General features: G+C 30.0%; 1 protein-coding gene across 1 annotated transcript; it reads right to left on the reverse strand.

Moving 5' to 3' along the window:
- Positions 1–140: 140 nt before the first annotated feature.
- LOC145335401 (mortality factor 4-like protein 1) lies at positions 141–3,639 on the reverse strand. The gene is made up of 7 exons (XM_080181152.1): positions 3,228–3,639; positions 2,760–2,919; positions 2,296–2,522; positions 1,895–2,055; positions 1,517–1,582; positions 858–996; positions 141–633 (listed from the first exon to the last, which is right to left on the reverse strand). Exons 1-7 carry the CDS (start codon positions 3,480–3,482, stop codon positions 397–399), a joined length of 1,245 nt encoding a protein of 414 aa, XP_080037278.1. The 5' UTR covers positions 3,483–3,639; the 3' UTR covers positions 141–396.
- Between the last annotated feature and the right edge of the window lie 13,391 nt (positions 3,640–17,030).

Consider the following 17,030-nt stretch of genomic DNA (forward strand, 5'->3'; position numbering starts at 1 on the left):
CTTAAAATGTATTTTCACTTTTAGATAAAGAATTTTACAAAAAACGAATTTTATAAAAAATCTTTAAAATTTGATGCAGATTTCAAATCTACTCCCTACATTAAAATTCCGAAAAACTTATATCTCTTAATATACACCCCTGACTATTAATAAATTCTTACTAAAAATAAAAGCAGTTTAAATGAACAGACATGGGAAGAAGGTTATACAAACCAAAAGTTAAATTAAAAAAATAATCTTAAAAAATTCAATCTTATGGTTTATCTAAACTTCATACCCTATCTATTGGAAATATACAAATACTTTTCATGATAGATATCACAGATAAGAACATAAATACGCTAACAATATAAATAAAACAAAATACTAGCAGAGCTTTTAATTAGTTTTAACAAATTAACCTGGACTTTCAATATTAGTATCTGGGTTAACGTAATCAGAGTTTGAAAATATAAGGCTAGCATTCCGCTTTATATAATTAAGAATATCATGAAGATAAAGTACTAATAAAGAGGTGCTACGCTCCCCTAATGGCGTATAGACCAAGGATTCTCCTAGCTTTGTGAAAAGGCGTAGCAAATGCGGGGCTCCGTATACTTTCATTGGGATTAGGTTAGGGTCATCTTGCTTCATCTAAAACATGAAAAAAAATCGGTCAATTGAAGTACACTGTGCGAGATGATATAATCAATTTTCTACTAAAAAATTGTATACTAAAGTTTCACTATATTTTGTTGCTTTAATAAAATATTGAAGACAAGGGACAAAGTTCAGAAAAGCCATTTTATAAATATTTTAACCGGATACAAATAATTAAGAATCATTATTTATCGATTATCTGATTATTAATAAATCACCTTTTCATATTGAGATCGTTCATGCTTATACAATAGTTGTGAAGGAAGCATAACATTAAAATATTCTCTAACCCCGGCTGTCACCTCTTGGATAGCTCTCTCCTTGTTATTTTTGCTGTCCTGCTTACTTGTCTTGGCACTAAAAAGAAAAAACATAATAGCGACAAAAAACTAAGTCAAGGAGCAGTTAAGATTACTACGGTTTTATCTAATTTGATATAAATTAATGTAATAGAAAACTCTACACGAAAAACACTTAACTACTCAATTTTCACAATAGAAAAGCAAATCATGATAACAATTTTTATTAACAGTTATAAATCACGTCAAAATGTGTAATTAAACTAACACTAAACCAAGTGTTCTTAATATAATTAAAGGAAACTTATTATTTCAGAACACCTGTTCTTAACCGAACAGATGGTGAATTTAATTACTTACAAATTCTAGTGATTGAATTTCAAAATAGAAACAACTGAAATGCTATTTAAATGCAGGGTAAATTATTGAAATATTTTATGTAAAACAATCAAGCAAAACTTAAATAGGACATACACCGAATAGGATCTAACGATTATTTTTTAAAGAATACATTACATCTCTTTACTAATATCATTATTCTTATCACTACACAAATTATCTATCAAAAAAATACGAACCTAGCATAATTGTCCAACAGCTGATTTACTGTCAACCTTGCTGGTAAAAGGCACAAGTTTCTATGTCTAAAGTAAAATAAAATTTATCCAACTATAGTAACACTAGTAATTTACAGACGGGTTTGAATATTATGATACACATCACTAAAGATATATTTACGGTAAAATTGTTCACTTTAACAAACTTAGGTTTATTTAATGGTAACCCTACAGGATTCCAAAAAAAAAACATTAAAAATATGCGTGACGCCAGAACTGTTCGAAAGGCTAACCAACCCAATATATTGTACTTCAAAATTCCAACAACCAGTTGGAGATTTTTAAAATGTAATTTTGGGTTGTTGGAATTCACTTATAATTCTTAAAACTAATTTTTACCTAGTAATTTGTTCCCAATCATCAACGATGTAAGACTTAAGCTCATCAGGAATCTTTATCTTTATTTCAACCTTTGATTTGAAAACTTCTTCAGATTGAACTGTATTATCCGGTGGCTTGGGAATATCTATTGGTGGTCGCTTTGGAGATTCTTCCTCTTGCTAAACAAAGCATAGTATTAATTCAAGCTTTGAATTTTTCAGATTTTAACACAACAATAAATGATACCTTAGCATTATGACAAAACAAAAACCTACAATCCTATAAGAATAAAATAATCACAAAAGATGTAGTATGTATTAGTTTCAGACAGATGAAATTATGTCGGTTTAGATTCGTAAGATAAAAGGGAATCAATACAATACTACAAAGCAAGAATAAGTTTAAAAAATAATTTTAACCTTTGGCGGAGAATCAGTCTCCTCAGTATATTTCTTCAACTCTCGTTTTTGAGGCCTTAATCCAGACTTTCGTCTTGTCGATGACGTAGGACTTGGAGTTTTGGGTACCGCAAAAACATGATCAGCTTTGGATGTAGATGTGGCTACGCTACTGCCTGAGCTCCCAGAAGGACTCGAACCATCTGCATCATTGTCCTCAGATTTACGTTTGTTTCTTCTTCGCTTGTCTAAGATTAGTTATCAACTGTAGAATTTAACAAAAAAATCTAAGTTTTGAGATAGAACACTAAACCTAATGTAGTCTTGAAATCGTGTTTATGAAATAGTTTGTTTAGGTCAAAATACCCGTTGAATAGACTTTTATAACCCAGCATTCAAATAAAACTGATAAAGCAATTATTTTTTTTTTAATTTCCAAAAGTGCAACAAAGGATTAACAAATGTAATATTTGCTAATTACTTACCGTTTGTTTTCTCTTCGTGGGCACGAATCAGATCTTTCTGGATGGCACAGTTCTTCTCGGAAAATTTGAGCATTCTGGCCTCGGGCACCCATTCGTCCCAGTTCTTATTCCAGCCATGGTAATGGATAAAATACTTGGGCACTCCATTCTGAACTTCCGTCTAAACGGTATTTCAATTAAAATAAAAGTTATGAAGTTATTAAATTAATTCAGTTATAAATCTTAGCCAATGTAGAAGCATACTAAAATGAGGATTCGACAATGTTTTAATTTTCAAAATTTATTAGTATGAGGGACAAAGAAAAGGGAAAATTAATGGAACTTTTCAGATATCGAAGATACCTTTAATTTCAAATAAGTTGATTTTTAGGTCACTTTAAGGTAATTTAAACGAAAACTAAATATAACTTTGTAATTAATACATTACATGAAAGATAATGAAGTAATAAAGACTTACCAACCACTTACGTTTTGTATTTTAGCCTCGTAAATAAGCGGACCATGAAAACACAAAATCTTTTCACCAGATTTCCATTTGTCAACGTCTGATTTCACTTCGTCAACTGGCTTGGATATTTCATTAGGAAGAGAGAACTCGGCAGCATTATCTGAGTCAAATTCTGGCATTTGGTCACAAATTGAGTCATCACTCACTTTGTCATCGGATTTTAACGAAATTACAGGCGTTTTACTGCGCCATGGCTTTTCTTTTCGGCCTGTCATTATTCATTTATTAATTAGATATATAAATTTGTCAAAATATTAATCAAGAACCTATTTAATTTTAATTTTTAGGAGAAATTTTGGCTGCACGCCCCGATCTCGTGGCGGGTGCGCAAGAATTTCCCGAATGCCCCGTAAGATTTTGACTCACCAACACGTAGCTGACTGATATGGAGCCGTTTTCATTTTAAAGATTTTTTATTATCATAAATTTTAATAAAAAAACAACATTACTAAAAAATTCATAATGTGATTTTAAAATTGCTTTTATTAATTTTGAATATCCAGTAATAAAAAACTATCGATATAATTTTTAAAACGAACTTATGTCAAAGATAGCTGTAACAAAGACGACCTTTCGAAATAAAAATAATGATAAGGGAGATTAGGGGGAAAGAAGAAAGCGAGAAATTGAAAAAAGAAAATTTTACAGAAAAAACTTACTCTATAAAATATTCACCGTCAGTTCAAAGCGCTTAAAATAAATCATACTTACACGGAAATAGCTTGATAAATAAAATAAATATTACGAATTTTTAGAAAATCACAAAACCTCAGAAAGTGACTACTTTGCTGTTCATAAATTTTTCCAATTAAATTTATATATCCTTATATATAAAGTAGTAAAGTATTTTGTGTGTGATTTAAGATTTCGATAACTATTGTACCGATTGAGTTCTCCATTTTATGGAAGCTTCACATAGGTCCTGTGATGGTTTTAGGCTATTTTAAGCCTTTCCCTAACCCTAGATGTTAGGGGTGCAATTGCTAGTATTATATAAATCACACAAAAAAAATAATTATATTCTTAACTGGCTCTAAATTAATCAATGAGTCGTAAGTCTCTATAAATCATTAAAATTATCTTATAATTATATTTCTTTTATTACACAATTAGAAAAATGTTTACAAAGATTACATGGCAAGGCTTTTTTGCGATACTTGTCAAAAAGATATTCATTATGGCAACTAACAAATCTTTTTATCCGCATTCTCAAGTTGACATCTCGTCTTTGAGTGTAATAATGTCAAAATATTACAAATTTGGCTGAGTGGTTTACTATGTATAAGAGCGGATTTCAAAAATATTTAGAAGGAAAAAGTTTTAGATATAAAGATTTCTAAATTTGTTTTCTATATGTCTATAACCTCTATAATTCCCTAATCTTGCGTGGCCTATAAGTATACACTGACAGTATACATCTTCCCATCCAATCTATTTTAAAACATTTCAAAATAGGTGGGGGGGGGGGGGGGGGGTTGGAGATCTGTGGTAGCTTGGTAATTGAGAGCTGGCTTTGTATTTAGTTTAGGGATGTAAAAATTGTCTTATCAATTTCAAGCTTGCCATGATGATTCCTATAAAAATTATGTATAATTTAGATAGCGTAGCAAGCAATTCTACAATCATTAGCGTTTGTCCGTTTCAAACATGATAATTATTAGCATTTTTGACATAATCCTGTTATATAAAGTAGTAAGCTTTTTTGTCTGTAGTGAAGAATCCTCTCACCGCTGAACCCATAAGGTTCTTATATACAGTGAGGCTTCTACACTCCCCCCCCCCCCCCTCCACCTAAAGTGCCCCTAGAAGCCTCTAGTGGCGTATTTTATAAGATGATACTGTTACAACATATATTTCCACATTAACCCTGTACTATGGATATTAAAAGGAGTGGTCATCCAAGTACACAGATATCTGAGGTTCATTCAAGTCACACTTTTTACCCAGACAATATCTTAAGGTGTGCATACACAAATGGCTCATTCAATATTATTACAAAAGGCCATTAATTGTGCATATCTTTTATAAATCTACAAGAATTATGCTGGGCGATAAAATCATTTATCCCAATTGATTAAAATTTTAGGAAGACTCCATCTATCACCAAATCCCTTTGTACCAATTTTAAATTATTCTTTAGAACACAGTAATAGTGTCTGACTGATTATGACGTAACAAAAAAATTAGCCAATGAGAGGCCACTATAATTTTTACCATTGATTGATAACGGCCTCTCATTGGCTAATTTTTTTTTGTTACGTCATAATCAGTCAGACACTATTACTGTGTCCATTCTTTAAAATAAAATACAAAACATTTGCTAAAAGAATTAATTAACATGTATTATACTTGAGATTATTCAATATTTCTAACCTACTTTCATTGAAATAGCCTAAAACTTTCAAACAAGAGTGGATGCAGCGAAAAAAAAGACGCTAAAATAATTTTAAGCTGATTTATAAAAACATCTATCAGCTTGCTTTGGGCCAAGTTTTCAGACTTTTTGCACAATTGTGTCGGTTAGTGAGGTATTTTTTCAATGTAGAAGATAATAAAACAACAAATTCATTTTCTTCAAGCATTGTTTTGCTTTGTGGATGAATTGTACAAAACCCATGTAAATTTGCACAAAACCCATAAGAACCCATAGATAGCTTCCGTTTTATAAAAAACTTGGTCGGTTCAGCAGTTATAAAATATCTTATGCTTCAGACTAAGTCTGAAACTATAATAATTGAGTACCCCACAAAAAAATATTCTGGGGGTGGGGGGATGTGCAAATTCACACCTAATGTCAATAAGTTGTGTAAAACATAAACGAATCGTCCTTGTACTGTGGTGGTTGTTTAAAACTATTTTCTTGGCAAATTCAACCCATCCTCTAAAAGCCGAAAGCATGTCCGTTTTATTCTTTTCTAAAAGAAAGTATCAATGTATTGACACCAATAGGAGTTTGTTAGAGTTGACATTGGTATAATCAATCAAATACTTTGGGAGGAAACAAAAACTTGGTCGGTTTGTCAACTGTAAGAAGATTATAATAAACAAAATTTACCTAAAAAATTTCTTCATTTCAAAATACATTTTTTTAATGTTTCTGAGGATCAACTACAACGCACCCAGTTAACATAAATGGTCTATTTAGAAGAGAAGCTGAACACAGTAATAGTGTCTGACTGATTATGACGTAACAAAAAAAATTAGCCAATGAGAGGCCACTTTAAATTTTACCATTGGTCAATAACGGCCTCTCATTGGCTAATTTTTTTTGTTACGTCATAATCAGTCAGACACTATTACTGTGTTCAGAGAAGCTTATCTACATTTAGGATACCTCCGTCTGTCCGTTATAGATTTGGGTAAGTCAATATTTCCTATCCACATAAAATCTTTCATGAGAATTTCTGAAACAAAAAAATATTCTTTAAAGCGTAACAATAATGTAATCATTACTTAAAGTCCTTACTTTCATATTAATCATTTCATTTTTTACCTGTCTCCAGCATATACTTTTATCGCATTATTTTAAGGAACATGTCGCATTAATACGTCCTTAATGACGTAACTTTTTTATTACTATACAAATGACGTTTCATATTTTTAAAATTTTTTTAAAAGACGTATTGTGTACCAAAAACATGTCGTTATCTTTAAAAAAACGTCACAAAAAAAAATATAAATAATACCAAAATTTGAATTTAATGACATTTTATCTTAAATAAAGACACATTGACACGTCAATTTTTCCTTTAAAACGTCCAGAAAAACAAGATGGCCGCCAAACTTTCAAAATTGTATTATATTTTTTATTATTTGTAGTAAAGAAAATGATTAAATTTAATTCAATTTAAATCATTTAAGGCTGTATTAAGACGTCGAATTTTTATAAAACGTCAAAAAAAAACAATATGGCTACTAAATTTGGTAATGTATTATTTACTTACAAACAAAATAGTAGAAATAATTCAGGGTTAAAATTAATCTAACAATTTTGAATCAAACACATAATATGTTTCTATTATTTCATTGCTTACTGAATAGTTTCATGACCTATATATATGGTTCTATTCTTTGTAGAAGGTCTCACCAAAAAAATTAGTTTTCATAAAATACATGCATAAAGGAACTAAAATATAAATTCATAGTGGTGTCTGTAGTACTAATATCCTTCATTTCATTACAAAATAATAATTGTCAAACTAAAAATAAGGTCAAAACATTGAGAAAACAAAGCTAAACAATTAGTGATTTGAACTGCCATCTGGTGTCAAAATCAGTAACTATTTGATCCATTTCCTTTTTAAATTTATATAAGATCATTTTAATGCGTCCTTATTTATCAATATGTCATTTAAATTATTTAATTAATAAAGATGACTTATTACAAATAAAGGACGTATTGATTCCACATTATTTATTTTATTTACTGTCACATTAATATGTAATTTTATAACAAATATTAATATGTGGAAAAAATAGAATATGACGTATTGAAACAACCTTAATTTTTATATTTAATCAGGCATTAATTTGTAATTTCTTTTTTTAAGAAAAATAATGGCAAATAAAAAACAATTAAGGCCATATTAATAAGTCATTTTCTTTAAATACGTCACAAAAAAGACGTATTGAAAATTAACGACATGTCAATGCAACATTTCTAAAGAAACAAAACCACTTTAGTAGATGCTGGGTTTCGACAAAAAAAATTCCTAGGAACGAGTCAAAAATTATCAGTTTTTCTTTTTCCTTAAGATTATGACAATATCTATGCGATATTATCTTGAACTTTTAGAGAATCTTCACTACATAATTTAATTTCATTATTTTGTTGAAAAGTATAAATGAGTAGATTGAGTATAAATCTGTCACGGAACTTTTTGTATTTTGTTTATTCAGGTGACATTGCAGTGGCAACCCTTTCATATTTAGTCACTGCTTATTTCATAATTATGAGGCGCACAGCTACTCTATAATATCTGACAAGAGTTTGATCATTCACGCAGAGGCTATAAAAGGAAATCAGTAGATGCTAAGTGACCATATAAATGCGTCCCCTATAGCATTACAGCCTTACAGGCATATCAACGGACCAATTCATGTATAATGTATATTTGTGCATTTTTAAGCACAAATAAAAGTGCAGAAAAGAAACAAAATTTCCTCTAAGTAAATGTGAAGCTTCCCTAAACAGAGAAATCTACCCATTCAGCGAGATCTTAATGTACAATAAAAACATTGTTATATTTTTTTTAGACGATAAACAAACATAAAACTACAAAAATAGGTTTGATATAAAAGTATAATTTTTTAACCTGCCATTTTTAATCTAAGGATTTTCATCTGTGATCCTAGCTATGATTTTTAGTAATTAAGCTATTATTCGAAATGTCATGTCTGTCTGTATGTCCGCCTATCTAAAACATTTGGCATTTCTAAGAATGAGGCTACAATTTTTCATTAAGATACCCATATGCGTGCGAACAAGGATGACAACCGCCAAAAAAGCGAAGCTCTGAAACGGTAGGACAAACGAACATTAGCACTTGTAAATGTCAGAACTGAATAATCAGAATATACATAAATGCATAAAAGTCGCAACAAAATTAGATTTGTTGATAAACTGTTTAAATACAGGATGATATTTAAGGACATACTTACATTTTTGGTACTTGATTAAAGAGATGTCCGCTTATAACATTGTACTTTGCTGTCCTAGGAATCGGTATGCTAAAAATCAGATCAATAAAATGATTTTATCACATAAAAATTTGCGTTAAAAAAGTTAAAAATCAACATGTTTAAAATGGACGTATGGACATGATCAGGTAGCTATTATAGAGTTGCTACGCTTTTTAAATCCTACCTATCTACTACAGAAATCTGTTAATATTTATTTATTACATTTAGAAACCGTTGAAATTTTATGTAGCGGAGCTTTTTAAAACTTACAAATGCCCGTCTGCCAGATATAATGTTTTGGGGAAGCAATGTTAACTAGGCTGCTATTATTTAAGATAGACAGCTGAAAATGTAATATATTAGGCTACTATAAAAAAGGCTAGCGGCCTCTAGTGGCACCCAGCTAACATTTTCATTAAAATTCATTTAATTTTCATCTTTTTCGCTTACATCTATTCATTTAAAATCATCATGCCAGAAAAATGAAAATCAGGGATATTTCAGAATCAACTCCCTTCTAAAATGGCACCGATTTTGATGATTATAGAAATGAATTTTAAATGACAATCATTTTTGTGGAGACCTGACTTTTAAATGACAGTCATGTTTGTAGAGAAATGAAATTTACATGCCAGGTCATCTTTTAGGGAAATAATATATAATGTAAAGCAGCATCCAAGGACTTGCCATATGTACCTAAGTATGATGGCCAAAGATATTACTAAAATAAATAATGTGTTGTAGTTGCCACTGAATTTAGTCGTTTATATGACTAATTGAAATTGTAATTCAAATAAGATTTCTTTATTTTAAATGAATGTTAAAAATTCCTTTCAAGTTAAAAAATATTTCCTTTATATTTTCTAATAACATAATAATTACTCAATTTTAATTAAATTTATTTTTACTTAACTTTTCCCACTTTTAAAATTTAAATTTGAGACCTCTAGCGGGATTTTTTCTAACAATGTAATATAGAAAAAAAGAATATCATGAAAATTAAATGAAAGTCATTTAGATGAAAAAAAGATGACAGGAATGTTTTTTTCATGAAAAAAATGAAAAGTAAATGACCAGCATTTATTTTTCATCTCTTAATGATATGAAGATTCTTGGCATAATTTGGAAAAAGTCAAACATGAAAATTTAATGCCAGGTCATTTTTCGGAAAATTACAAAAATGAAAAATAAATGCTGGTCATTCACTTTTCATTTTCAATGAAAAAAACATTCTTTTCATCTTTCTGGCATTTCGGGGAAAATTACAAAAATGAAAAAAAAATGCTGGTCATTTATTTTTCATTTTTAATGAAAAAAAGATTCCTATCATTTCTATGAATTTGAAATTGTCATTTAATTTTTTTGGAGAGATGACGCATGTTTGACTGGGCACTTTAGGTACCCTACTTGTTCAGTCCGAAACTTGATTACTATAAGTGCATAATGCATGGAAAATCGCTATTAGAAATTACCCGTAGTAATCAGGTTATGCATATAATAAACGCAAAAACTGAAAGGTACTTGACTTTAAAGGAAAAACTTTTTCAGTAAAGTCTTTAGATTACTAATAGGAAGCATATGTATACCATAAAGATTAAAAGTAACTTTGGATTTTAAATATAAAAGTAGTAAATTTCAGCTCTTATAATAGTCCAATTTTTATCTGAACTTATTACAAGAAAAAAAAAGGAAATATCTTATCAAGAGTCAAAATTTTCCAAAGGGTCAAAGTATGTGACCATATATTCATTAATCACAGATGTTTGGGTGTTTTCTTAAAACTACACTAAGATTTTATAATTAAAAAATGTTTTTTTATTAGTTTCATAAAAACAAAAATTTCATTTAATACAATTGTTCTTTTGTGTTTTATGTAAATTGAAAAAAAAATTAGTATTGTTTCTATTTTAAAAATCTGTAATTTGAGGAAATTGTTGAACACCAAGAATATCAGATTAAAAAAGGGGTGGGAGAGGTGTAAACTAACAAACAAGAATGAAAATATCTATTAAAAGGAAGCTTATCAAGTCATGCGACAACTGATTAACACTGACTGGCATTATCAACTTGAATTTAGAGATGCTTCATTCATAAGGGTTGTGCCCAATGGTTATAGGAATCACTATTTCAAATCATTGTAGGAAATCTACACAATGTTGAAATTGTACAGTAAGATGTCTAAAAAGCTAAATGTTTAAATAGACTTACAGAATTTCAACGCTTTCAAAATTAAACCAAACCTTTTAAAGAATCATAATGCAAAGTTAAAAACTGATGTATAGTTCTAAAAAGCCTAACTAAATAATCAGATCTGATAATGTGGATGGACAGACAAACGCTAATTGTAGAAAAGACTTGGCTAATCTAATGAACAGATGCATAGTAATGTTAGCATATTTCTATTTATAGGTTTATCTTCTCCTTAACAAGGATGACAACATCCATAAAAGCGAAGCACTGAAACGGTAGGACAAACGGACATTAACACTTGTATAGTGTTAGAACTTAATTATCATAATATAAATTTATAAGAGTCAAAGCAAAATTGTAAGTAAATTTGTTGAAAAACTGCTTGATACAGGATAATTTTTATGGACATACTTACATTTTTAGGACTTCATTATAGAGTTGCTTCGCTTATTAGATTATACTTTGTTGTCCCAGGAATCAATATACCAAAAATCAGATCAATCCGATGATAAGATCACATAAAAATTTGTTGTTAAAAAAGTAAAAAAAATCAACATGTTTAAAATGGACATACGGACATTTTGGTAATGATTATAGAGTAGCTACGCTTTCTAAATCGTACCTAACTACTAAAGGAATCACCATGCAAAATTTGAAATCGATAGGACAATTCTAACATGCCTAAATTAACGGAAAAAGCTATCCGTTACGGGCGTACGGACGGACGGACCGACCCTAATTATAGAAAAGCTTCGCTTTTAAAAATGGGGAGGGAGATGTTGTAGAACAATTAACACCCCAAAGATTGCTGGCTGGCCACCCCTTTTGCTCTGTCCATATTATTACTACTTGGAAAGTATTCCTTTAAAACTTCTAATAATTTGCAATAACAAATTTATATTTGAACAGCTGTCTCTTACATTAGAAACATTTTCCTTTAATTAATAAAACCTGACTGTAATCTAAAATTTTGGAAAATAGATAACCTAATTGTTATGTAGTTAAATAGTTCTTAAAAGATAAACTAAAATGTTAGCTATGTCTGTTATGGATGTATGCTTATATTTAAATCACCAATATTGTGGTGTTACAGTGCTTCGATTTTTGTTATATATTGTACTTTTAAATTAGCACTTTAATGTGTTCAGTGTTACTAATAAAAGCTTCTCCTTATACCAGATTTGTCATATCAATAATATTAAGGATAATACATATGGGCATCATGCTTAAGAAACAGGGTTTAACTAAATGTTTTATTCTAATAATTTGCAGCTTTAGAAAAACGTTTGAATATTTGACTGAGATAATCCGTTACAGTTTGCTTGCAGACATTAAAGTGATAGGACCTGGACATTTGAACGTCGAAAGAAAACTTACAAACAAAGAAATTATGAATATCAAGAAACTATTATGTATATGTCCAAAAGTATGAAATAAACTATGATTTCTTTTAATTGTAATATTAGCAATTAAGAGGAAATTCATATTTGTTTTATTCTTTTGAATTTCAACGAATTAAGATATTTATTTTGATTTTAAGGGTTAAATGAATCATTTCAAAAAAGAACTCCTCCTTATTATATTATTCAGATAATGATTTTATAATAAGTATCAGTTCATTAACTACAGAAGTGAATTTTATTTATACCTGATTAAAAGATAAAGAAGAAAAACTTGAAATTTGGCCTTTTAGAAGCAGTAATCTATAATTTTTGTGTTTATTATATTCATATCGTTAATATTGATTGTTTTTATTTATATGATAGTATTTGATTCAAGATAGTTAAAATAATTTTTGAAAATTAAATGTTTCTATAAATTTCTTTGTTTTTTGTTAAAGACATTTGAAAAGTGTTAAGAAGAATAAAAGAATAGATAAAATGGAAGGGGTTAAAGGGAGGGAGTAAAAATGAAAGGGATTTACCAGTAGGGGAGGGACATTGGCGTGCATGGCGATTTCCCAGGGGGTGTGAAATTTTAGGGGAAGGAAAAAGGGGAAGGTGGGTTTTTCTATTTTAAGAGGTGGGTTTACACCCCTATATGCTCCACCACCGCAGGCCACTATGAGGGGGGTAGGTGAATCTTAAGGGGGTGTAATAAAGTGGAAGGTAGGTCTCCCAAATATGTTTATAAGGGGGATGAAAACACCCCCCATTTAACCCCCTGGAGTAAAATCTGAAAAAGGAGAAGTAAAAAAAAAGTGGTAGGTGGGAGGGAAAAAAGGGAGGAGAGGAAGGGATGGAGAGAGAATAAAATCTGTGAGAAAATGACAGGGGGTCATTTTTGTTTCTTAGGGGAATACATTTACTACTAAATATTTTTATCATAACCCTAAGGATTGAAATCTGAGAATACTAGGTTTATATATGAAATAAAATTATATTCCTTTTAATAGAGAGACATTGGGGAACATTGGCTCCCTGCTGGTCTCTTAAATAAGCGTCTTACACTACATCGGCGTAATATTAAAAAAAATGACTAGTAAATTTCTGAAACTTGATTACTATGTTCATCTTTAAAGATTATTGTTAAAGTATTATACTAAATTTCTAAATTCAAATGAGTAGGGTAGTGGTGAATTGAATTTAACCCTATATACCTCCAACCCCCTAGTTTTAGTGTCAAAAAGAAAAGGTACAATTCCCCCCTATATTTTTTTTTTTTTTGGGGGGGGTACTACTACATACATCCTTTCAAAATATGCATTAACATTCCCGGGACCTATGAGAAGCTACCATGTAATTAGACAATTGAACATTACTTTATACGTCTGTCTACACTTTACTAGGGCCATAGTATAGGGGCTATGCAATTTCTACGATAAATATTTGATTTACATTGCTGCTTTGTAAGATTTAGGAAGATTCTTGTGACAAATGATCTATGTAATATATCTATTTGTAAATATGTCTTAAGCTCATAGCTTTTTTGATGAAAATATTTCTATGTGGTTTACTCTGATTTAAGATAGGCTTCTTAAATTTGTTGGGAAGATTTTCCAATATGACTCCATTACATAACTTATGAAGTCTACCTTTTTAAAGCAACGCTTTTCGTGTCATAATTTGATGTTTTCAATTAAATTTTTTATAATTAAATTTTAACACAGGCCAAATTACTAAAAGAAATCATAAAGGTGTCAAGATGATGGAAAAATGTATTATGATGCTTTTCATCAAAATTTTTATTGGGCCACCGTTCACCCTCATCTCCCTTTTTTTACTTTTGGGATAGTTACAACTTCCGAACGTCTTATGATATCCTTATAATAAAATAACATAACAGGATGCACGCATGCTTGAGTCTGTGTTTTGTTTTTAACTTCAACCAAAATATTTACTTTATTAGACTAATCTAATTTTCTAAATTAGTGGACCTGTATTTTTGTTTTTTCAATATGATATCTAAAACTACTGGTCAAGTTTTAGGCTATTTAGCAAAAAAGCATATATCAATTTTATATGGGTAAGAGGTAATAGAAATTATTGTTAAAATCTTCGATCTTTTGACAAAAAAACACGAACCTAGTAAAAGTGTCTGACTCTGATTATGACGTAAAAAAATTAGCCAATGAGAGGCCAGTATACACTGTAATTGACCAATGGTAAAATTTATAGTGGCTTCTCATTGGCTATTTTTTTACGTCATAATCAGAGTCAGACACTTTTACTAGGTTAAAAAAAATTCACGAAACCTTACAAAAAATATTTAAAAAATAAATCTTAGGGCAATAAATAAAAAGAGCAACACATTGCTTTCATCAAACCTTTATTTTAGTTAAAAATGTTAAAACATTTTTGTTCGCATTCCAATATGAGAGAGTTGGTATGAAAATTCTCAAGCCCCTCTATAGGAAATCCCTCAAGCGTTTTTGAGTTATTTGTGCTACACGCTGCATTGTTTAATGAGACCATGGGCTAAAAAAATTGTTTGTTTCACCTTTTTTTATAGAAAAAGTGTTCAATTTTTTGGGGGGTATTTATTGCTTATAAAATACAAAAGTTTGGTAAAAATCTGTTCATTCTAATTCATGATCATTTCATCATATTAAGGATATGTTTTTGTTGTTCATTCTAAAAATAAAATCATATATATTATATTGGTATAGGAAGAATATCAATTTTAATAGTCATTTAACACGGTCTAATTAATGGATAGTAAGTAAGACTTAACTCAATTTTGTTTGGTTATAAATAGACTTGCAATAATCCTTATATAAAAGTAGTGGGATGTCAGTCTGTCTGTGTCAAGGACGTTCAAGTTTTTTTTTTATTTGGGGTCGGGGGGGGGGGGGGTAAATTAAAAATTGATTGAGGGGATATTGTATCATAAAGACAAGGACGTCTTTTTTTTAGTTGTTGATATGTACGTTTTTTAATTTTTCATCATGAATTATGAAGCTTAAATAAAACTACAAGAAACAGAAAGGAAGATCGATTAGTCAAACAGTAAACCATGCTCAATGCAGCGACGTGTGCAAAGACAAAATAGATAAAAAAAATAAAGAGAAAGAAAGGGAAAGAAAGAGCCTAAGAGGGAGGGAGATGAGATGCTATTTATATTCAAGGCATATTCTTTTGGTTTGGATTGATTAACCAAATTATTTGGATTTCCGTTACGGATGGAAGTTTTAACCGCGACGGGGTCCTCAGTGGTGTGGAGCTGGAACCCGATTTAAAAAAACAAACATTTTGTTTACAATGCAATGGATACACGCTTTCTCAATGCTCCTGACTGTTACACGAGAATAAAGATGTCATGTTTGAAATCGATAGGACAATCTAACATTCCTTATTAAAGAGCGGACGGATAGATCCTAAATGTATTAATACTTTGCTTTTAAAGATTGGCAATGTGAAATAAATCTACAACCTTTTTTTCTCCATCAGATCTATTATCTAACTAAGATAAATTTGTCCACATCAAACAATTGGAGATGAGATTACTTTATCTTTCATACTTCTTCCTGCAACCTTGCATAAAAACTTGAAGGCTCCACAACCCTGGCGGTGTCTAACAAGATCTTTCCTAATTTGGTTACCATAAAAGATTGTTTCAGATCCTTATATAAATATTGAACTAATGTGAACCAAAAATGTTATTTAATAGAAGATAAAGTTTCTTCTTGCTAGATATCTATAATACAAAGTAGAACGATGTCATTCTGTCTATCTGTTTTAGGCTTAAGATCTCGATTCTCAGTAACCACTGAACCAAATGGGCTCTATTCTTCAGGGAATATATCTACTGGTCCTATGGTGGTTTTAAGCTATTTTCTTTAAAAATCTAAAAATACACACCCCCTCTCCAAATTTTTTTTTCTTTTTCTTTTTGTAAACAAAAACAAACCTCACCCCCCTCAATATATATATATATATATATATGTAATTTTACATACAAACGAACGATTACATATGGAGTGAGACTTCCCACTAGTATAAACTCTAGGGGCGAAGCTACTAGTCCTATATAAAGTAGTGAAAATTTTCTGTCTGAGGACCAAGATCTCTGAAATTGCTACATAGACGTCTAAGAGGGGGGGGGGGGTAATGGGGCGATTACCCCCCCCCCCATCTAAAATTTACCCCTACCCTGGTGGGACATCCCCAACCCCCCAAAAAATGAAAATTTCCCCCCATAAACAAATTTTCATTTTTTTCTAATTTTAAATTTTTTATGTTTTTATATATTTTTATACTTTTTTATATTTTTTTATATTTAATTTTTTTTTCTTTTTAAATTTCTTTTCTTCTTGTAAAGTTTGTTTTATCAAATTAAAAAAGAATAGAGAAACCTTTCTTCTAAATAATAACACAAAATATATTTTTGTTTGATATTGCTGTATGTATTTAGATAGCACATAATTTCATGTTTGAATAATCAAGAGACAC

This window comes from Acartia tonsa, chromosome 2 (assembly GCF_053477335.1).
Source record: "Acartia tonsa isolate MP-2025a chromosome 2, ASM5347733v1, whole genome shotgun sequence".
In the NCBI taxonomy this organism is placed as follows: domain Eukaryota; kingdom Metazoa; phylum Arthropoda; class Copepoda; order Calanoida; family Acartiidae; genus Acartia; species Acartia tonsa.